Source organism: Vitis vinifera, chromosome 7 (assembly GCF_030704535.1).
Source record: "Vitis vinifera cultivar Pinot Noir 40024 chromosome 7, ASM3070453v1".
NCBI classification, from domain to species: Eukaryota; Viridiplantae; Streptophyta; class Magnoliopsida; order Vitales; family Vitaceae; genus Vitis; species Vitis vinifera.
In genome coordinates, this window is record NC_081811.1 from 24,667,768 (window position 1) to 24,691,293 (window position 23,526).

At 34.4% G+C, this 23,526-nt stretch overlaps 4 protein-coding genes across 4 annotated transcripts; all 4 read right to left on the minus strand.

Annotated features, from left to right (window-relative positions):
• Nucleotides 1–4,059: 4,059 nt before the first annotated feature.
• On the minus strand, nucleotides 4,060–5,783 carry LOC100243019 (putative UDP-rhamnose:rhamnosyltransferase 1). Its single transcript, XM_059738268.1, has 2 exons — nucleotides 5,780–5,783; nucleotides 4,060–5,470 (listed from the first exon to the last, which is right to left on the minus strand). The coding sequence occupies exons 1-2, from the start codon at nucleotides 5,781–5,783 to the stop codon at nucleotides 4,191–4,193; spliced, it is 1,284 nt and encodes a 427-aa protein (XP_059594251.1). The 3' UTR covers nucleotides 4,060–4,190.
• A 5,892-nt stretch (nucleotides 5,784–11,675) lies between these two features.
• LOC100248139 (putative UDP-rhamnose:rhamnosyltransferase 1) lies at nucleotides 11,676–13,363 on the minus strand. Its single transcript, XM_002270295.4, has one exon. It carries the CDS (start codon nucleotides 13,167–13,169, stop codon nucleotides 11,724–11,726), a length of 1,446 nt encoding a protein of 481 aa, XP_002270331.3. The 5' UTR covers nucleotides 13,170–13,363; the 3' UTR covers nucleotides 11,676–11,723.
• A 2,295-nt stretch (nucleotides 13,364–15,658) lies between these two features.
• On the minus strand, nucleotides 15,659–17,324 carry LOC100253266 (UDP-glycosyltransferase 91A1). Its single transcript, XM_002270258.5, has one exon. It carries the CDS (start codon nucleotides 17,261–17,263, stop codon nucleotides 15,824–15,826), a length of 1,440 nt encoding a protein of 479 aa, XP_002270294.2. The 5' UTR covers nucleotides 17,264–17,324; the 3' UTR covers nucleotides 15,659–15,823.
• Nucleotides 17,325–21,250: 3,926 nt separating this feature from the next.
• Nucleotides 21,251–22,882, minus strand: LOC100258401 (UDP-glycosyltransferase 91A1). The gene has a single exon (XM_002270224.4). The coding sequence runs from the start codon at nucleotides 22,757–22,759 to the stop codon at nucleotides 21,320–21,322; it is 1,440 nt and encodes a 479-aa protein (XP_002270260.2). The 5' UTR covers nucleotides 22,760–22,882; the 3' UTR covers nucleotides 21,251–21,319.
• Between the last annotated feature and the right edge of the window lie 644 nt (nucleotides 22,883–23,526).

The following is a 23,526-nucleotide window of genomic DNA, read 5'->3' on the forward strand; positions in this document are numbered from 1 at the left end:
TGGAATAACCATGCTTAATTAGCAACATCCTTATTGGCCATGTCATTGTTGACCAAAAAACTTAAAACTTCCCCCACACCATGTCATTATCAACAAGTGGAGGTACAAAAAATCAACATATCTTTAATTAATACACCACCTCTCAAATGAGGTATCTGAAATGTATAAAATCACCTCATCCCAAAACCAGGACCACAAAATAAGATGACCTCTTGCACCAATAGGATGACTTGATTGATTGACTTGTGCATAGAAGGGCAAGTCCAACTACCTTTGTTCTTATGTGCTCAAATTTCAATAAAATCTGCTAACCTATTGCAAAATTGTAAAAACCACTCCTTCATACCCCTTCACAAGGAAAAATGGCTATAGAAGGGGAGTATGTTCCTCCTCAAGGGACTCTCTCTCAGCCTCCAAAAGAAAACTACAGAAAATGTAAAAAATGCATCTTTGTACCTATAAAATGGTGGAATGAAATCGCCAATATTTTCCTTTGAAGAATTTTAGCTTCTTCAACAAGCAAGGAATGTACATATCAGCTTCATGTAGTACTATTTGAATTTGAAGACTGTCATAACATCTTTATCTCTCCCAACCTTGGTGCCATTGGATAAAGTAGGATAGAGATTATAGAAAAATGCTGAGAGTGAAAGGTTTCCAAGGATAGAAAATTTTCTTCCAATACATAGTCTTTGGTATATTACAAGTAATATGTAAAGTCAAGTTTTGGTTAATTTTGATTTTGATGATAACAAAATAAATTTTAGGACTAGTGTTAAAGATTTCCAAAGTAGTAAATTACGAAGACAAATCAAGTAAAAGGAAAAAAAAAAAAGATGACCTAAAATAGAAGTGCTTTTGAAACCTTTCTTAAGATCTCTTTGTAAAGTTGATACACTAGGATCATACATTTTATTTTTATTCTTGCATAAAAAATCATTAATTCAGTGTGCTAAATTGTTTTAAGTTCTTATAAAATTAAATGATTTCTTGTTTTCAATTAAACTTTTGAGCTAAATTTTTTTCTAAACTTATCTTAAAAGGTTTTAAAAAGCTAAGCATAGGTTGTTAAATGTTCCAAGCCCCAAATTGGGTTATTTAAACACTAATTTACAACGTAATTGGTTAAGGGGATCATGAATTGTTTGAGTCAATTGGATTTGATTAGTCGAGGATGGTTTTAATCTTCTCTTCCTTCCAATAGTTGGGGTGTAGTCGGTTCAGTCTTGACTAGTTGATGTTTTGATCTCCAACAGTCGCTTGCTAAAGCATGAAATGTTAACAGCTAATGAATTGATCGAATTAGTTACTCAACCAATCGACCCCCGACCATGCCTAATGGCTAGTTTGAGCTTCCAATTCCTATAAAAAGACTCCAAACTTCATTATTTTGTATGCTTCATCTTTTAAAATATTTCTTGAATATCTTTGAGCCTTAGAGGAAGTATTTTGAGTGCACTTTGATTTAAAATTTACATATCTTTTAGTGTACCTCAATCCTAGTTTTTTATTGTATTATTTGAGTTTGAAGTTATACTAGGATTTTGTAAGATTATCATTCTTCATTTTTATTTCTTGTGAGGATGCTTTGGAACCATAATTCAAAGGGAAGACTTTGACTTGAAAAGTCTTGTTGTAGAGGGTGTTTGGAACCCTAAGTCCAAGAAAGTGCTTGGAACCATAATTCAAAAGGGTGCTTTAAGTTATAAGTCCAAAATAATTGATTGAAACTACAATCCAATTGTAATGCTTGAAGACTTGTGTCAAAAGCCTTAAATTAGTAGAACTCACTTGAATAGGAGTTTAAGAAAAGTGGACGTAAATTGAATTGCATCGAACCACTATTAAACCTAGTGTTTACAATTTCCTTTCCCTAGTCTCTTTACTTTATAAGCAATTATTTTTCCAATATATTTGTTATATTATTTTGAATAATTCTTATTTGCATTCATATAGTTTAAATTTCCAAAAATTAACCATCACTTTATTCTCACCCCCCACTCCTCCCTCCCTTTATATGAGGTTGATATAACTAAAATCCTAATACCTCATAATTAATAATAAAAAAATATTATTCATATCAATCATAATTAAGGAAATACTTGATCTCAAGCTTATTATTTTTGTATTTTCTTTGCTTACCATTCAAAACTTCCTGGTCCTTGGTTGTGTAGGACTCCTTTCCCCTATGCCTTTAAGAAAACTTAGGTCTCTAGGCTAACCCCTGAGTACTCCAACTTGCATTTGTGTCCGTTATCGACCATCTTAACAATTATCACTCAATGTAGTATTCGGAGGATCATAACTAGGTTCCATATATAAATTTGTTACATCTTACTCAGGACATCTTCTAATTTAAGACATGAAAATTGATAATTTAGGATCCAATAAATACCACATCTATACAAAGAAAAAGAAAATACAAGAAGTCCTAGGAGAAGATAAAGAGAACTTTCAAGTCTTAAGCAAAAAAAACATTTGAAAAGAATTATCCTAGTGAATTACAATCATACGACCAATTATATATAGCAATCTACATAAATGATCATAATTTTATCAAAGTAACACCAGATTCATGATTTTGGAATAAGAATATAAAAAAATTCAAGGATAGGAGACAGAAGGCAGTCTAATGGATATAGAATTCGAGTACCTCCTCCGTGTGCTCGTGAGCACGAACTTCGAGTATATGTACCGTTTGCTCGAGAAAACGAATCATCCGTGTTCACAAGAACACGGAAGTTCAAGAAAGAAAGAAGGCAAAAACGAAAAGGAATATTTTATGGGCACACTTTTCTCAAAGCTCTTGAGTTGGTATAAAAACTAGAAGAAGGTTCTAGGAAGCAACTTTTTTGACTGAAACAGGCAGCACTCACAAAAGGTTTACTGATGTCAACGACTCAACCTATCCCCCATAAAAGGTCAGTGGAGGTCATTAATTTGCTTCTTCCTTCTCCAATCTTGCTCTGAAATCTCTATCGTTTGTTTCTGATGAAGTCCAGGAAAAGGAAGAACAGTCTTTGGCTCTTTATGCTCTGTGTTGAAAATAATGAAGTATGGAATTTGATTGGCGAAATTGGCTTCTCAAGAACATTTAGAGGCATTTTTAGGTTTTTCATTTCTCTTTTCCATTTTTCCCGTCCTAGTCTTCTAGCAATCAATTAAGCAATTATAAATTACTTTTACACATACATACATACATACATACATACATATATATATATATATATATATACTCAACCCTAAAAGAAAAAATTATGATTCAATTTTTTTCCTTCTTTTTCTCATTATTTTCTTGCCATCCGAATGATTGTAGCTAACCAAGAAGTCGGTGATTGAATAGAAACAATAACTTGAACTCTAGAGATCAAGTTGAATACCATTTAGAGATGTGAGTTGTAAAATAAAGCAGAAGGCAATGGGTGCTCCTTGTGCTACAAATACCATAGTTGACACCTTGCGTGTTCTTTCTTATTTGCTCCAAATGTTACTACTTGTTTGATAATTGGAGTTTAAAATAGTGAGGAATCTAGAGGGACTTATTAGTAGTTCCCATCAGGAGCGGAAAAACCCACTTTTGTAAGGTATTTTTGGCCCTAAAGTAAAGTGAATCGTGATAATAGCAATGTCTATGGAGATGATCCTGCTTGAGTAGGGATACCGATAAGGGCCAAGGAGAAAGCCCATGATGCAATTAACGATGGAAATGAATAGTCTTTGTATTTGCATGCTGGAACATGGGCATACTTGGCCCAATAAGTGACGTTGAACTCTTCCAATAATTGGTGAGTAGGGATTTTACAATAATTAATTAGGATAACAACTCTGTTTCTTCTTTATTCTTCAGTACATGTTGTGGGTTAGATTAAAATATCAAATAGTATTTTTTTTAATATATATATATCATATAAACATTATAAATTAAATGATGTGATGTAACATCATAAGGTCTTATTTGTTTGTAATTATATTTATTTTTATCTTTTTATAATATTTTATTTGGACACCTATCTCATTTAATTGTATAGATTTTATCACACACATTCAACCATTTGGATGTGAAATAATGGTTAGAATATATAGCTCAATGGATAGCTATAACTTAGACTTTGAATCGTTCGGAAGACTTCAAATTTGTTGAAATTTTTGTGATTTGAGAAAAGAAGAGATGTTTCTCATTCTTAAAAACCTCAAATCAATCGTAATTGGACACAAGGCCTGTGTTTTCGTAGATATTCTGCAAAATCAGTTACATAACGGTGATGTCGATGCTTGTCTCCTAGTAACTTCCTCATCTCCTTTGCTTTGTTTCTATAAATTTTTCCCGCCTCTTCCACCATCACCAAGCTCAATGTCTCCGCCACTGACTTCCTGGAAAGCCATCCTTCTTCTTGATCTCTTGGTATCTCTACCCCCACTTTCATCTCTTCGAAAGTCCTAGCATTCAACCCCTGGTCCCCCCAAAGGGGCAGCATGGTAAGGGCTTGTCCAAAATGCAGTCCCTCTATGACTGAGCTCCAACCACAGTGAGTCACAAAACCCCCAACCGACTCGTGATCCAATATCCTGAGTTGAGGTGCCCAGGTCCTCCAAACCATTCCACGACCTTTGGTTCGTTCCTCGAATCCATCAGGTAAATCAACCGAGTCATGCCGCTTCCTCAGTGCCCAAAAGAAGGGCAACCCACTTAGCTCTAACCCAAAAGCCAACTCGGTGAGTTCATCTTCAGTTGGTGTCACCTCCGTTCCCAGTGCTACATAAACCACGCACTCTTTCTCTTGTTTGTCTAGCCACTCCCTGATCTGCGGCCAAGAGTCATCGTCTCCGTTAACCGGCGCCGAGGGGGGCAGTAGCCCTATTGGAAATAGTGGTATCTGGTGAAGCTTACCGAGCAGGTCCAACCATTCAGGTTCCAGTTCTGTACAGCTCCGTATAGCCAACACGTCACAACCCAAAATGGCCGACCCCATGCGGAATTTGTCGGAAACTCCAGAAACGTCGGCTTGATGAATGCCTAATATTCTCCTCAACAAGAAAAGAGGCGACGCGAGTTTGGTTGGGAAAGTGACCCAGGGAGGAGCAGTCGCTAACTGATGGAGCTCCGTACGTGGATCACCACCTTCCATCATGATGGACGTTGGTCCACAGAAACATAGGGTCGTTGCACTAGATGTACAGAAGAAGGCATGTGAAACCCCATGCTTAGCAGCGATAGGCGGCAACCAGTGAGGGGTGAAGTCGTGAATAACCCAGTCGGGATGTGACGTTTCGAGAAAGCGGGTCACGGGCTCCTGGAGGCCGTTGAATGCCTTCTTAAGGTACGGAATCTTTTCGTAGGGAAGATCAGTGGTAGCCTCTGCGTTTTCAGGGAGGTTGTCGATGTTGGGTAGTGGAAACTTGACTAAATCGACAAGAGGTTGTAAATTTAGAGGCAGTTTTGGGAGGCGGTCGATGTTTCTAGGAGTAGACACTACAACAAAAATAATTTATGGTGTCACTTTTAAAATAATGACACCATATGACTTAAAATTCATAAAGGTGACATATTATATAAAAAAATTTAATTAGGATAGATGATATTAATTTTAAGTTTAATGTCAATTTTAAAAAAGTGACACTATATAAAATAAAAATTTTAAAATATTATAACTAAATGGGCCCACTTTGAGAATAATGATAGTATATAAAAAAAAACTCATTGTTTCCACATTCCCACAATCCAAAAAAATCTCATTCCATAACCCATAACCATAACTTTCTTCTACCTCTCTTCTCACACCCATAGTTCACACACAACTGCTCTTCTCTACTTTGTGGACTCTCAGGTAACCCAAAATATCTTAGATCTATCATTTTTTTTTTTTTTTTATTAATGCCAAAATTTTTATTAGCACAACTGATTTACATTCATTGATTTGGTATATTTATAATGTAGATTGTGTAAATAGTGTTTTTTTTTATTGAGTTGCAGGAAAGTAAAAATTAGGTTTAACATTTCACCATATCTTTTGTTTCATTGTTAAATCCATAAACCCCAAAACGAATGAAAATAAGATAAATGAATGATTTTTTAATATCTTTTATACTCAAAATGAGAGATAAATATTTTACAGTATGAAATTTTCTTTTAATCTTACAAAAAATTTCTTTTGATGAGATTTTTTGTTTGTTTTCTAGGAATATTATAGTATATTGTGATGAGGATATGTATCGGTGATATTTGAAAAATAATTTTTTAGAAAATTATTCTCAATATTGTCATTTCCCACAAAAGGAAAAATGAAATAGTTTCCATATCATGTTGGAGTTGGTTTAGAATGTTGGAATTAACAATGAGAAATTAATTTTATTTTTTATTTATTAATGTAAATGAATTGTTTTTTAAAATTTAAATAGGAATGAAAATTTTTATGATTATAAAAATGATCAAATCTCATATTTTGATTATTATTTTTTTTTAAATTCTTTTACATGGTATTATGGCTAATATCTCATCTTGTCCTATTCATTTTTTTTTAATTTTTAAAATATGTTTTTTGTTTTTTATTTTTACCTTCTTTTCTTATTGTTTTTATATGTGTTCACCAAAATTTAGAGTAATTTGAGATTGATGATGAAATTTCTCTTTCAAGGTTAAAAAATTTCTATAAAATCCTTTTATTACATAAATTTTCCTTCCATAAAACTTTTTTTAAAAAAAAAAGATATTTTATAATTTTCTTTTGATTTTCTATGAAATTTCCTTTAATTTGTTTATTTTCTAAGAATATTATAATATGTTGTGATGAAGATATTGGTTGGTAATATTTGGAAAATAATTTTTGAGAAAATCATTCTCAATATTGTCATCTCCCTCAAAAGGATTCTAAAAATTAGTTTTATTTTTGTCTTCTTTTCTTATTATTTTTATATGCATTGACCAAATTTTGGAGTAATTTGAGATTGATGATGAAATTTTCCTTTCAAGGTTAAAATTTCTATAAAATCCTTTTATTACAAAAAATTTTCCAATCCCTTCCATAAAACTCTTCATTTTCTTCATTTTTCTTTTTTCTGAAAAAGATATTTTATAATTTATTGATCTAAAGAATATCAAAAGTAAAATTTAAAATATTGAATATCTTTTCCTTTGATGTTTTTAATCTTTTATTATTTTTATTTGAACATATTTTTCATATCCGGATTTTTTATTAATTATTTTAATTAGAAAAAATAAATATTAATTGGAGTTATGACTGAAAAATTAATAATTTTTATGAAAGGTTCTTTAATTCTTTCTCATGCTAATTTTTCTCTTAACATTTTTTAATAATGAATTAGGTTTTTTGTCTTATATACACAATCTTCAAGGTTGTTATAATATTATGTCCTCTCATATTAATAGTTGAAAACATTTTTATATTCTGTTACTAAAATTTTATTTTATATAATTGAGATGAAATTTAATGGACATTGTTATTTCACAAAATGAACATTAAAAAAATATTGAAATTAAAAAAAATCCTTCCAAGAAATAAAAAAAAAATATAAAAAGAATTAAATGTTAAAAATGATTTTTAAAAGCACAATGAATTATAAAAAAATAAATTTAAAAAGTGCAGGAAGATTACTATTTTCTAAAATTTTAGATTTATTTTTTGATTTTCTAGTTTTGCTTTATTTTTTATTTTCTTGAATTGTTTTTATTTAAGTTCAAATGTGACTGCTTTGTTATGAGATTCATTAAAGAGATAATTGTTGATTCTACAATTATTGTATTAGAGGTTTTACTCATTTAATGAATTGTACTTAGTTTCATACTTCCAATTATTATGATATTAATGTTATTCTCATTTGATTTCAGTTTTATGATTAAAAAAAAAAACATATTTTTAGGTAGAATTTGATGAAATTAGAGGAGAATTAACTTCTTTTGTGTTATAACTAATCATATATTGATAAATCATAATCATGCATGGTGAGTCCCTTAGTTGTTATATGAATTTTCCATTGGTAATGTATAACATTACTTATTCTTTACAAACTATTTTTATATCAAAATGGGAAAAAGAAAAAAGAAAACATCAGTACTTAGATTTGTTTATTTTTTATAACATCAATTAATTTTTATTTTCAAAAAAACTCTAAATCTCATTAAACTATGAAATGCAGGTATACACTATTGGGAAGACATTATGAAGAATAAAAAGAAAGGAGAAAGAAACAACAACATTTTGGGTTAGATGTGACTCTTATGCCATACATTATAGGACATCAATGTTACTTTATTTGGTATTGAGAATTTTGGATTTTTGGATGCAACTCTTGTGTCATTTTATGATTAGTTGGTTTTATGCATATGAAATGCAGGTATACATGAATGTTGGAATACTTAACATTTCTAAATCATATTTTAATATGTATTCACTTTTCTTTTTTAGTTTCGGTGGGTTTGATGTACTATCATTTTGTAAACACTTGATATACAAATATCACTGGATGATGTAATGTATTAGAGGTTAATCCATAAGCATTACGAAAATATAAGTTAAATGTGATATGATTATTATATTTATGGACAAAATATACACAAGTTGATCTTATTTGTTAATAAGCATTACAAAAATCAACATGCTAATTAATAAAAAAACAACCATATCTTCCATAATCATTTACAATGATGTGACACCATAACTCAAAGGTGATGCATTTAACGTGACACCATAACTAAAAGGTGATGCATTTAATATGACACCTTATATATTTAAATATATGGTGTTGCTTCTGAATGTGTCACCATTTATCTGTTTTGGTGTCGTTTCCAAATACGTCACCAATTGGTACCCTCTATGGTGTCAGTGGATAAGGTGACGCTATGTTGTAGCGACACCCTATGTTTATAGTGACTCATTATAAATGTCACCATATCTTTTTTTTCTTGTTGTGAGCCTTTTGCAACCAATCTTGCATTAAATCAATTAGCATTACCATTAGGTTTATATTTTGTCTTATAAACTCATTTACTGTTTATAGGCTTTTTTCCAAGTGGAAGAATAATTACCTCTCATGTATTGTTCTTTACTATTGATTGAATTTCTTCATTTATTACTTGAATCCACTTTTTATCACTTGCTACTTCTTCATATGAAATAGGATCACAATTTGCAAATAGACAAAAGTTAACTAAACCTTCATTAGTGATTTCAATATCTTTCATGACTTCGTAATCCTTTAGGTGTGTGGGCATAATATGAGAATGTTTTGGGCAACCTTGTGATTCAAACTCTTATCCTTTTATTGTTTGCATAAGAGAACTTCTAATAGAAGAAGGTGTATTTGAAGTAGAAACATCTATTGTAGAATTCCTCTGTTCTTATTGTCTTCCACAAAGTCTTCTTTTAAGGACAACTCTTTTTTCCTCACTATGTGGTCCATGTCCAACTCTCATTCTCTAGAAATTGAACATCTCTACTCACAATCAACTTTCCTGTTTCTGAATCATACAATTTATAACATTTAGTTACATCACCATAATCAATGAAAATACATTTATCGCTTTTATCATCATTTTTTTTTGTGCTCTTTTGGTATATGGGAATATGCAATACATGCACCCACCCTTGTATTCTGATGCTAATAATAAAAAATGAAATCACTGTTAAATATGGGTGATTGCTTAAATATATAAAATAGTCTTAAATTATTAGGAAAAAATGGGTTAATTTCATTAAAGTTTAATTTAAATACATTAAGTCACCAATAAAATTTAGTTTTTAGAGAATTTTTAAACACTCCTATCTAAAATATCGTTACCTAAAATCCTTTAAGAAATTAAATTTTATAAATGAAATAAATTTTTAGGGTGCTAACTAACAAAAGTTGAAACTAATGATGATTGAGTGTATTTACACCAAACCTTAGGGAATCTCAATAAAATTAACCCGATAGGAAATGATTAAACTAGGCAACAAAGTTTAAGAAAGTAGACTAGAAATCTAAAATTTTTATATTACTAAATTACAATCACATGACAAATTATGACATTCTAAATAAGTAATCATACTATTATCAAAACAACACCAGATTCATGATTTTGGAATTAGAATATAATTAATACAAAGATAGGAGAGAGAAGGCCAATTTGATAAAAGATTTAGGATATGTTTGATTTCTAGAAAGTATTAAAGAAATAAAAGAATATTAAGAAAAATGGATTTTTCCATATTTGGTTTTATTATGAAAAATCCATGAAAAAAATTGAATATAATTAAAATTAGTGAAAAACTTCTATTTTTAAATTATTTAATTTTTATATAGAAGAGTTAAATAAGTTAAGTAAATTTAAATTAGAACATAAAAACAATCTATTAATTTTAGATTTATTTTATTTTCTTTTATTATACTTTTCTTATGTGCTCACATTTTCTCCCAAATTTTTGGAACAAACATAGCTTTATTGATGTCAACGACTCAACTCATGCTCCACAAAAAGTTAGTGGAGGTTGTTAATATTTCTTCCTCCTCCAATCTTGGCTCAAATCTCTATTGTTTGGTTTATGATAAAATCAAAGAAAAGGAAGAATAATCTTTGGCTCTTTATGTTTTTTGTTGAAAATAGCTAATCATGGAATTTGATTGGCCAAATTGCTTTCTCGAACATTTAGGGGGTCTTTTTAGGTTTTCCATTTCCCCTTTCCATTTTTCCTGTCCTAGTTTTTTAGCAATCAATTAAATAATTATAAATTATTTTCAAGTATATATAACAATTTTTCACAAATATTTTTTTGAATTTAAAATATATAAATTGCATGAAAAAAAATCCAAAAAAAATTACAAAAATAAAATCAGATCAATTAAGCCATGAATCATGAGTTGCAAGTAAAGTGCATTTTCTGTATTCTCAAGCCTTAATGAAAAATTTATGATTCAAAATTTTTCCTTCTTTCTCTCATTATTTTCTCAGCATCCGAACAATTGTAGCAAACCAATAAGTCAATGTTTGAATGGGAACAGTAACTTAAACTCTAGAGATCAAGTCGAACAAAGTTTAGAGATTTGGAGTTGCACGTGAAATAAAGCAGAAGGCAATGGGTGCTTCTTGTGCTGCAAATATGAGGAATCTAGAGGGACCTATTAATAGTACCTATCGGAGCGGAAAAACCTACTTTTGTAAGGTATCTTTGGCCCTAAAGTAAAGTGAATCGTGATAATAGCAATATCTATGGAGATGATCCTGCTTGAGTAGGGACACCGATCAGGGCCAAGGAAAAAGCCCCATGATGCAATTAAAGATGGAAATTAATAGTTTTTGTATTTGCATGCTGGGACACGGGCATAGTTGGGCCAATAAGTGAGGTTGAACTCTTCCAATAATTGGTGAGTGGGGATGTTACAACAATGAATTCTGGGTTTGATTAAAATATCAAGAATAGTTCTTTTTCAATATCATATGAACATTATCAATCAAATGATGCCATGTAACATTATAAGGTCTTATTTGTTTGTAATTATATTTATTTTTATCTTTTTATAATATCATATTTAATTGGACTCCTATCTGATCTAGTGGTGTATTCTATTTGTTCGGGCTCCTATTTAATGGTATAGATTTCATCACACACGGGGTTTAACGATCTGGATGTGAAATAATGGTTTGAATATAACTTAAGACTTCGACTTTGTTGAAATTTTTGTGATTTGAGAAGGAAGAGATGTTTCTCATTCTTAAAAACCAAAATACATGTTCAAATCAATCGTCCTTGGACACAAGGCCTGTGTTTTTGTAGATATTCTACAAAATCGCTTACATAATGGTGATGTCGATGCTGGTCTCCTAGTAACTTGCTCATCTCCTTTGCTTTGTTTCTATAAATTTTTCCCGTCTCTTCCACCATCACCAAGCTCAATGTCTCCGCCACTGACTTCCTGGAAAGCCGTTCTTCTTCTTGATCTCTTGGTATCTCTACCCCCACTTTCATCTCTTCGAAAGTCCTAGCATTCAGCCCCTGGTCCCCCCACAGGGGCAGCATGATAAGGCCTTGTCCAAAATGCAGTCCCTCTATAACTGAGCTCCAACCACAGTGAGTCACAAAACCCCCAACCGACTCGTGATCCAATATCCTGAGTTGAGGTGCCCAGGACCTCCAAACCATTCCGCGACCTTTGGTTCGTTCCTCGAATCCATCAGGTAAATCAACCGCGTCATGCCGCTTCCTCAGTGCCCAAAAGAAGGGCAACCCACTTAGCTCTAACCCAAAAGCCAACTCGGTGAGTTCATCTTCAGTTGGTGTCACCTCCGTTCCCAGTGCTACGTAAACCACACACTCTTTCTCTTGTTTGTCTAGCCACTCCTTGATCGGCGGCCAAGAGTCATCGTCTCCGTTAACCGGCGCTGAGGGGGGCTGTAGCCCTATTGGAAATAGCGGTTTCTGGTGAAGCTTACCGAGGAGGTCCAACCATTCAGGTTCCAGTTCTGTACAGCTCCGTATAGCCAACACGTCACAACCCAAAATGGCCGACCCCATTCGGAAGCTGTCGGAAACACCAGAAACGTTGGCTTGATCATGGTCTAAGCTTCTCCTCAACAGAAAAAGAGGCAACGCGACTTTGGTTGGGAAAGTGACCCAGGGAGGAGGAGCGGCGAACTGATGGAGCTCCGTACGTGGATCACCACCTTCCATCATGATGGACGTTGATCCACCGAAACATAAGGCCGTTGCACTGAATATACAGAAGAAGGCACGTGAAACCCCATGCTTAGCAGCGATAGGCGGCAACCAGTGAGGGGCGAAGTCGTGAATAACCCAGTCGGGATGTGACGTTTCGAGAAAGCGGGTCACGGGTTCCTGGAGGCCGTCGAATGCCTTCTTAAGGTACGGAATATTTCCGTAGGGAAGATCAGTAGTAGCCTCAGCGTTTTCAGGGAGGTTGTCGTCGTTGGGCAGTGGAAATTTGACTAAATCGATAAGAGGTTGTAAATTTGGAGGTAGTTTTGGGAGGCGTTCGATGTTTCTAGGAGTAGATATGAAGGAGATGCGGTGACCCTCTTGGGCTATGAGCTTGGACAGCTCTAAATATGGGAGTATGTGACCGAAAGCTAGCCATGGGAACATGACTATATGAAGTTTTTCTCGATCGTCCATGGCAGAAGATGCTTGGGTTCTTTGCTCATCTGCTTGCCGTATATACATATTAAGTGAGAAATTGCTGGCGCAGTTGCTATTACGGTGACTGCAGAAGTCACTGTCCAATCAAAGACTTATAATTATCCTCCATCTTTGAATTAGAAAAAAGTGGGGATTCTGTCGGCCATGCTGAAGAAAAATTGATCTCAATCCTAGAAAAGGAGTTGGTCATTATTTGCCCCCATTAATATCATCTTTAAAAGTCACTGTTAGTACAGAAACTTTAGGAGACTTTTATTGCAGTTTCACTAACCTAATCTCCTCCTCAAATTTGCATTAGTGTTATATGGAGCAATTAGAGAATATTTAAATATATATATATATATATATATTTTGCTCCATGCTTTCTACAATTCAATTGAAGCATACAACTTCTAATTAAGTTGAAGATAAATTATATATAAGCTATTAATTTCAAAAATTTTATGGGAAGCAAGAAAGAAGAGCAAGAGCGACAATGATAATGACTAGGGTTTAACTTTAAATTTTCATATATATTGTAACAAAATCAGACCCCACATGACACTATGATAGTGCCAAAATCAACTGCACCAGAGTAAACTTCATGGAATTATGTCACTCCCAAAATTTTATCAGCCGCCTTGCTGTTTGGCCATTCAGTCATCCTCTTGACAGAAACATCAAATCTAGAAAATTGTATTAAAATAGTTTCGTCGAAAAAGTCGCGAACAACTCATCGACCAAATCCATTATCCATTATTCATTTTGTTTTATCGGTTCAGTTCAAAGCGGCAAGTCCACAGCCAAGTATGCATGACTACGTGGTCACAGTGGTTGAGCCTTCGCATCTCGACTCGACCCCAGTTCACTCTTCCTCATTAACTTTTTTTCAAAGAAAAGGCCCTGCCCTGCCCTTGAATTTGGTTTAAGATAATATTACATGGGTTGGAAAGAGATTAATGTACAAGTCCAAGAAGACCATTTTTCCCAGGGAAATATCTTAATAACCAACTGATTCCAACTACTGCAATTGCACGTCTTATTTCAAAGGCAAATATAACATTGATGAAGTTGGTAATTTTGCTGTAAATATAACTGATTCAAAATTACTTTCCTACCACTCGTATTTATACAAGAAATATTAGTTGAAGATTCTAGAAGTGAAATCCGGGTAAGTGGATTTTTGAGTTTAAATTCAGGATAAGATAGGGTGTAGTAAAATGCATATTAGTTGTGATTGAGCATAATGAGTGAGATATGATGGGGATGGAGTGTATAAACCCACACATAAAAGGGAAAATTGAGTTGGATGCTAAATGTTTGATATGGACCATTAGTTGATTTTCGTGCAACAATTTCCAATGAAAAATTAGAGAAAAATGAAAAGAAAATACATAGATTTAATGTGATTCGACATATTATTTACATCTACAAAAACAAAAAGAAGACTTTAACTATATATCATTTTGCTTCACTCCACAGGCATTTGCCCCCTTTTTTTTTATATATGTTTTTCCCTCAATATGAGTCACATGCTATAATACACTCAAATGTCCTAAGGAACTCAAGGGTCACATTGGAGAGCATACAAGTACCCGCACTTCTGGTCTCTTAGATTAAGAAAAATGAAAAATACCTTATTTTCTAAGAAATTTGTTGTCCTAGTATGAGGTGATAAAAACATTGGAGTAAATTTGAAAGTATACATATATTTGTCATACATAGAAAGAAAAGGCTTTGAAATTCCTCAAAACCCCCTTCCCTAATCTCAACACTCTTAAAATCAAGATTTGATAAAGAAATCTTAAATTTTTTTTTAAAAATAAAAGATGAAAGGTAAATAATTAGAGTTATTGAGTTTTAAGGCAATCCAATAAACACTTCAAATTTATTTTTCACCCATACAAAAAGAAAAAACCTTGAAAATCCTTCAAAATATCAATATATTTTTCTTAATTTTGAAACCCTTAAAATCAAGATTTGATTTAAAAAAAAAAAAACCTTAAAAATCCTTTCAAGAATGAAAAATAAAGATAAATAATTAGATATTAGTCTTATGTTGTAGAAGCCTTTGAATAAAATAAATTTTTGTAGTCGTCTTTCATATTTAGTAGATTATTGCTATTGTTAATAGACTCGTGGTTTTCATGGTTTTTGTATTTACTCGTGCTAACCATAAAAATAATAAGTAATTTTCTAAGTATATAGTGTCACTATGTGATTATTTGTTTATTAATTTATTTGAACTTTAATGAATATCTGCAGCTATTCAAAGCCATAAGATTGTGACTCAAGAACTATACTAAACTAATTATAAAATTTAAAATAATTAAATTTGTATTTATTTGTAAATCAAAATAATATCAAATTATTAACTTTATTTGAATAGATACTATTTTTGACAGCAGGATATATATTAATTCGATTTAATTTTTTCACGGCGTGTATGAAAATTGTGAACCAGAAGCATTTTTTCCCCCACAACAAAACTATTTGTAAAGGTTAAAGGTTCCATAAGTTCATAGCCAGAAAGATCAACTGAAACAAACCACTTGAGGAAGAAACCAGGTTTATTTTGTTGCAACATATCACCTCATACTAGTCACTAGTCAAAATGCTCTGAAGTCTAAACTCGAAAAGCTTAAATGGTGCCAAGCGTTTGACAAATTGATCCCTTCACATCCTCCATTCCATTAGCTTCAGTTGGCGCGTGCTGCTTTATGGATATGCCGCCTATGCTCTTTCAGGCAACTCACCAAAGTATCCACGTACTGGTTCTGTCTGTCCCTGTCTCCAAACACTGCTCTCATCTCCTTGGCTTTGTCCCTGTAAAACTTGTCTCCTTCCTCCACCACCACCAGCCTCAGGGACCGGGCCACTGCCTCCCTTGTAAACGACCCATCTTCCTCATTTCTGGGGATCAAGTACCCCATCCTCTTCTCCCGTAAAAAGCTAGCGTTCAAGCCTTGATCCGCTAAAAAGGTCAACAGAATTAGAGGTCTCTCCAACTGTAGTGCCTCCACCACAGAGGTCCACCCTGAGTGACTCAAGAACCCACCGATGGAAGGGTGACTCAGTATCTTGAGCTGAGGCGCCCAACTCGTGCACACCACCCCGCGACCCTTGGTTCGCTCCTCGAATCCTTCTGACAGCTGGATCACCTCAATATCACAAGGCCCGCGCTTCAATTTTAGCGCCCAGAAGAAGGGTAACTCGGACTGCTCCAATCCAAGTGCGATTTCGGTGAGTTCAGTCTGATTGGGTTTGGCCTCGCTCCCGAATGCCACATACACCACCGATCCTCCTGCTTGTTTGTCCAGCCAACCTTTGATTTCCAGCCACGTCTCATCCTCGTCATCGTCCCCACCGTGAGGCAAGATGGGAGGGAGCTGACCCACCGGAACGACTGGTTTCTGGTAAAGCTGCTCCAGAAGGCGCAACCACTCGGGTTCCAACTCCGTGCAACTTCTCACGGCCAACAGATCACAGCCTCTGAGACAGGCCTCGAACCGGTGCATATCCGAGGTACCGGAAGCATCACCCGCTATAGCATTGTTGAAGATCTTCACGACCTCGAAGTACCGAAACGCTACTCTTGAAGGAAAGGGCACCCATTTGGGGGCAACGGTGAAATCCTCCGGCTCCGTACGATGATCTTGACCGCTAGGATTGAAAAAACACAGAGCAGACGCTGTGAATATACTCAGAAATCCGCATGCTATACCCAGTTTGGTGGCGATAGGCACCAACCAATAAGCAGTAAAATCATGAAGAACCCAATCGGGAGCCGCAGCATCCAGGAAGCCAGTTATGCCTTCTTCTAGCAGATTGTAGGCTTGCTTCAGGAACGGGACCTTGTTCTCCGGAAGATCCGTTGTGGCTTCAGCATTCTCCGGCAGGTTTGGCACATGGGGTAAGGGGATCTTTACGAAAGAGATGAAAGGTGTTAAATTAGGAGGCAGCTTTGGGAGGCGATCGATGTTCCTAGGGGTGGAAACGAAGGAGACATGATGACCCCTCTGAGCAACGAGCTTGGCCAACTCCAAGTATGGTATCATGTGGCCAAAAGCCAGCCATGGAAACAAGACTATGTGAAGCTTAGCATCATCTTGTTTTGATCGCAGAGCCTGAGAATCCATGGCCTTTACACCCTAAGACTCTTTTAGTTTTTTCGTCTATACTTAGCACCCCTATGTGTATACAGTCCCCGACACCATGGACAAAACCCGTATTTAAAATTTTAAAAAATAAAATAAAAATTTGTGAACCCCAACAATTTAAATGTACTGGAGCCGATAGTACCACCAGTTCAACCAGAATCCAATGCTGTAAAAGAAGCAAGTTCTAGTCACACAATTTTAACAGGGGCCAGCAACGATAGAAGACGTCCAACTTTAGAGATCCTGGTGGATTAAAAAATCAATGATCTTCATCTCCTTTCCACAACTGTAAAAAAGACGTACATTTTTCCAGTGTTAGTCCTTCTTTCCGTGTTTAGCCACAAGCTCTTCCTGAAGATTTGGGATCTCAACGACAAAGTTGCCCAGGTTAATCGAGGTTTCTGAGCCAAAGGACCTTTGTCATAAATGCTCAATTCATTACCTAAAATCACTTTTAAGTATGTATGTTTTCTGATATTCTTTAATATGAAATGCAAGTTTTTAGTTCATAGTGCAATTAAAATAATTTTAAGGGTCAATTAATGATTAAAGAATAATTTAAAACAAGTAACTTTGCAATTAATGAAGTTTTAAGAGTTTGCTAAAGGAGTTGTACAAGTAAATTAGTTGTTTGATATAAGTAACATTTTATAGTGATTCTATGAAGTGTTTCTAATTTTTCTAATACTCATAAGATAAAAATTTCCAAGTCTCAAATTGTTTAAAATACTTTAAAAAATCACTACCAAACACACTTTTAGTTTATGTCTAACATGTGACTTAGACGTGATTGATCAATTGCAGTCATTAGTAGCAAGCAAGTGACTATTGGGTCATATTTGCTCGACCGGTTGACTTTGATAGTTAACTTGTCATTATTAATGAAAGCACAAATAACATAATAATTAGTAACAAGCAAGTAAAGTGACTATTGGGTCATATTTGCTCGACTAGTTGACCTTGATAGTTAACTAGTGGTCATTGCTAATGAAAGAATAAATAACATAGTCATTAGTTGCAAGTAAGTAAAGTAAGTGACTATTGAGTCATGTTTGCTCAACCGGTTGACCTTGATAATTAATTAGTGGTCATTGCTAATGAAAACACAAATAATAGTCATTAGTAACAAGCAAGTAAAGTAAGTGACTTTGGGGTCATATTTGCTCGACCGATTGACCTCAATAGTTAGCTAGTGGTCATTGTTAATAAAAGCACAAATAACATAGTAATTAGTAGCAAGCAAGTAAAGTGACTATTGGGTCATATTTGTTCGACTGGTTGGCCTTGATAGTCAACTAGTAGTCATTGCTAATGAAAGCACAAATAACATAGTCATTGCTAATGAAAGCACATATAACATGGTCATTAGTAGCAAGTAAAGTAAAAGACTATTGGGTCATGTTTGCTTGACTGGTTGACCTTGATAGTTAACTAGTGATCATTGCTAATGAAAGCACAAATAACATAGTCATTAGTAGCAAGCAAATAAGTGACTATTGGGTCACATTTGCTCAACCGGTTGACCTCAATAGTTAACTAGTGATCATTGCTAATGGAAGCACAAATAATCCTTAAGCCATTCTCGATCAATCAACCTGATAATTGATTAGTTTCCTTATTTTATTTAGAATGTTATTTCTCTTTAACTCAAAACAAAGGGATACTTCAATTATATGAACTCCTAAACATTTTGAAAAATCTTTGTAATTATATTATTGACCAATTCAAGCTTAGATTTTTTTTTTTCTCAAACTGGTTTTCATCTCAATTGTGAAAGTATTAAATTGATAAAAAAAAAAAAAAAACAACTTATGATATGAATGAAATAAGGTATTTTTTTTTTAAAAAAAAAGATGCAATGCAATGAGAATCTAGTACACCACAATTTTATAAAGATATCCTAGAAAATATGATATTTACTTACCTTTTATTTTGGACTTTTTTTTTTCTTAATGTCATTTTCGTTTGATATATCTTTATAGTTGGCTTTCCAGAAGTCTTCTTACTTATACTTAAAATAAAATCACTAAATCTAAACATCGTGTAACAATTGTCAAAATTAAGATTAACCAAACTTTGGTTTACCAATAAACTTATAGACCAATCATAATGCATCATGTGTAATTAGATTTCATTGCTTTGTATTGGCCCATTGATTTACAATCAATTCCATCTCATTACTTTATATTTATATTTTGTTTCCATTCTTTCATATTTTAGTTTCATTATTTGTACCATATAATGACCTAAGTTTTGTCATGAAATGACCTATAGATAGTGATTTGATACTTTAACATTTTCTTAAATTGATAAGATAAATCATTTGTGTAATTTATTCATTTTTATTATCAATTAATCAAATTAAGATGATGTTTGTTTTTTGGTTGAATATAGAGGTGTCCAATGGGTCGTGTCAGGCCGAAACGACCCGATGTTTACTAGGCCGATCATTATGGGCCAATGTGCCAGTCTGAAACGACCCACTTAAAAATCCTGTTGTGTCATACTGTGCCGACGGGCCACTCATTTCATTAAAAAATTTAATTTAATTTTTTAAGTCAAAATTAAATAGTAAAAAGTGATATTTAAAGGGTCAAATGGGTTGACATAATGGCATGACAAGACTATTTCCTTAAGCCCAGCATGGTCCACTCCTTTGGCCCATGTCGGCCCAACCCGATCTTTTGGCGTGTCAGGCCACAGGCCAAAATGGGTGGTCTGACCCATTGGATACCTCTAGTTGAATAGAAGCAACCAAAATATTTGACTTTTTCTATTCGGATAAAAGTAATCTATTGATATCAACCAACATAATTAAAGTAAACTTGTTATCAATAAACTCAAATTAGTCATTTTAGTTGACATTAACAAATTGTTTTTAATGAAATAGAAAAAGTCAAATATTTAATTTTTTTCTATTCAATCAAAAAACAAATACCAAACTAAACTTGGGGTGATATTTAATATATTTTATTTTTTTATAAACGGTTATAGTTTATTATTGAAGTTTATAGATAGTTAAATATTACTTTAATTATTGTCCTGCCGTGTGAAGGTCCCTACACACAATATGAGAAATTTGAATTCCACTTAGGTTAGAACTTCAATGTCCATGAAAATTACAAGCCACCATTTGGATTGACTTCCGTGGTAATAATAATAATAATAATAATATATATATTTTCGGGTCATTTGGTAATGTTTTCAATTCTTCTAATTTATAGGGTCATCAGAAATCAGGAGCAACTAGCAATTTTTTTTCCCTCTCTCGTCCCCCCTCTTCTTTTGTTTTTTACTCGTCACTCATTTTTAGGGGTCTGCTTTGGAGTCATCATATTCTTGCAGAGGCCCCCGTGGGCCGCGGGCTGCCTGTCTGTTCTTCGTGTCATCATAATTATTTCAATTGAGAAAAAGACATTTAATATAACTAAAAACTTAAGATAATGTTTAATATGATCATAGACAAATTAAATAATGAACTTTTGCTAATGCAGAATCATTCGTTTTGATACACCTTTTTGACAGAAATGAAAATATTAACTCTCAAACGTAAAATTATAAACTATAGTCAATGCTATACCAAAAAACGCACTTCCAAAGGCCAATTGAAACAAGCCAATGTAGGAAGGAATCAGATTTATTTTGAGGTAACATATCATCTCATTACACTGGTCAAAAGACTTAGGTGGTGTTTGTTTTTTTGACTTTTTGCTGAAAACCATTTAGTTTTAGAATTTAGGTTGTTTGTTTTTTTACTTTTTCATGACTTATTATAAACTTTTTACTAAATAGAAAAAGCCAAAATATGTGGCTTTTTCTAAATAAAAAAAATAACACAATAGTTTTTTTTACTTTTTAATATTTAATAGAAATAAAATACTATAAAAACAAACAACCTAATATTTAATACTATTAAGTATTAAGGTTCTATTAAGAATTAAGTAAAAAAACAAACACCACCTTAATCTCAAAAACCTAAAATGGTGGCAAGTGTTGAACCAATACCATCCCATCAAACCCTCCATTACATTCGGTTCAGTCGGCGCATGCTTTTGCTTTATGGATATGCCTATGCTCTTTCAGGCAACTCACCAAAGTATCCACGTACTGGTTCTGTCTGTCCCTGTCTCCAAACACTCCTCTCATCTCCTTGGCTTTGTCCCTGTAAATCTTGCCTCCTTCCTCCACCACCACCAGCCTCAGTGACTGGGCCACTGCCTCCCTTGTAAACGACCCATCTTCCTCATTTCTGGGGATCAAGCACCCCATCTTCTTCTCCCGCAAAAAGCTAGCGTTCAAGCCTTGGTCCGCTAAAAAGGTCAACAGAATTAGAGGTCTCTCCAACTGTAGTGCCTCCACCACAGAGGTCCACCCTGAGTGACTCAAGAACCCACCAATGGAGGGGTGACTCAGTATCTTGAGCTGAGGCGCCCAACTCGTGCACACCACCCCGCGACCCTTGGTTCGCTCCTTGAATCCTTCTGGCAGCTGGATCACCTCAGTATCACAAGGCCCGCGCTTCAATTTTAACGCCCAGAAGAAGGGTAACTCGGACTGCTCCAATCCAAGTGCGATTTCAGTGAGTTCAGTCTGATTGGGTTTGGCCTCGCTCCCGAATGCCACATACACCACCGATCCTCCTGCTTGTTTGTCCAGCCAACCTTTGATTTCCAGCCACGTCTCATCCTCGTCATCGTCCCCACCGTGAGGCAAGATGGGAGGGAGCTGACCCACCGGAACGACTGGTTTCTGGTAAAGCTGCTCCAGAAGGCGCAACCACTCGGGTTCCAACTCCGTGCAACTTCTCACGGCCAACAGATCACAGCCTCTGAGACAGGCCTCGAACCGGTGCATATCCGAGGTACCGGAAGCATCACCCGCTATAGCATTGTTGAAGATCTTCACGACCTCGAAGTACCGAAACGCTACTCTTGAAGGAAAGGGCACCCACTTGGGGGCAACGGTGAAATCCTCTGGCTCCGTACGATGATCTTGACCGCTAGGATTGAAAAAACACAGAGCAGACGCTGTGAATATACTCAGAAATCCGCATGCTATACCCAGTTTGGTGGCGATAGGCACCAACCAATAAGCAGTAAAATCATGAAGAACCCAATCGGGAGCCGCAGCATCCAGGAAGCCAGTTATGCCTTCTTCTAGCAGATTGTAGGCTTGCTTCAGGAACGGGACCTTGTTCTCCGGAAGATCCGTTGTGGCTTCAGCATTCTCCGGCAGGTTTGGCACATGGGGTAAGGGGATCTTTACGAAAGAGATGAAAGGTGTTAAATTAGGAGGCAGCTTTGGGAGGCGATCGATGTTCCTAGGGGTGGAAACGAAGGAGACATGATGACCCCTCTGAGCAACGAGCTTGGCCAGCTCCAAGTATGGTATCATGTGGCCAAAAGCCAGCCATGGAAACAAGACTATGTGAAGCTTAGCATCATCTTGTTTTGATGGCAGAGCTTGAGAATCCATGGCCTTCCCCGTTGAAACTTTTATCGGCTCTACTACACGGATACCAGTTCGATGTGCGTATGTGAGAACGTCATGAATTCGCGATTGCTTATCCTGGTTTTGCAGTTTTTCTTCAAATCGTCACAGCCGCTTAATGGCGATAGTGTGACTTGCACCTGTTAAAATCCGCCACGTGTACATAACACCTTGAAGCGTGTGCTCCGGCCACAAGAGTCCACAACTGCCTCGAAGAGGTGGTTTTCGAGTTTTAGGAGGGAGAGCCCTTTGATTTATTTTTGAGGGGCTGACGTGTATCATTTGTTTTGATTGTAGAATAGTGAAATAAATTAAATTTTGGACTTGAATATACCAAATAAATTAAAAACCAAAGCCGAATAAGTGAAATAAGTAAACAACATGCGTATTCCTTTGTTTTAAGGAGATGAAATAAACTAAAAAATCAAATCGGTTGTAGTCTAGTATTTACAAATATATGGAACTTTTTGCCACGTTACTAGTTGTCCCTTCGTTATCCATAATTTTCATTATCAATAATAAATATTAAAAAAATGAATTTTAAATATAAGAATCTCTTAAAAAAACATTTTTCATAATTTTTATATCAATAATATACATTATAAAAAAATTGAATTTAAAATAAAGAAACATCTTCTACAATTTTAAAATTTTGAATTTATATTAAAGATGTATATCGAAGAGACACATTTTCACAACTTTTTTATTAGTTAAACACAATTTATATTAAATATATCTCTTCAAAATATCTC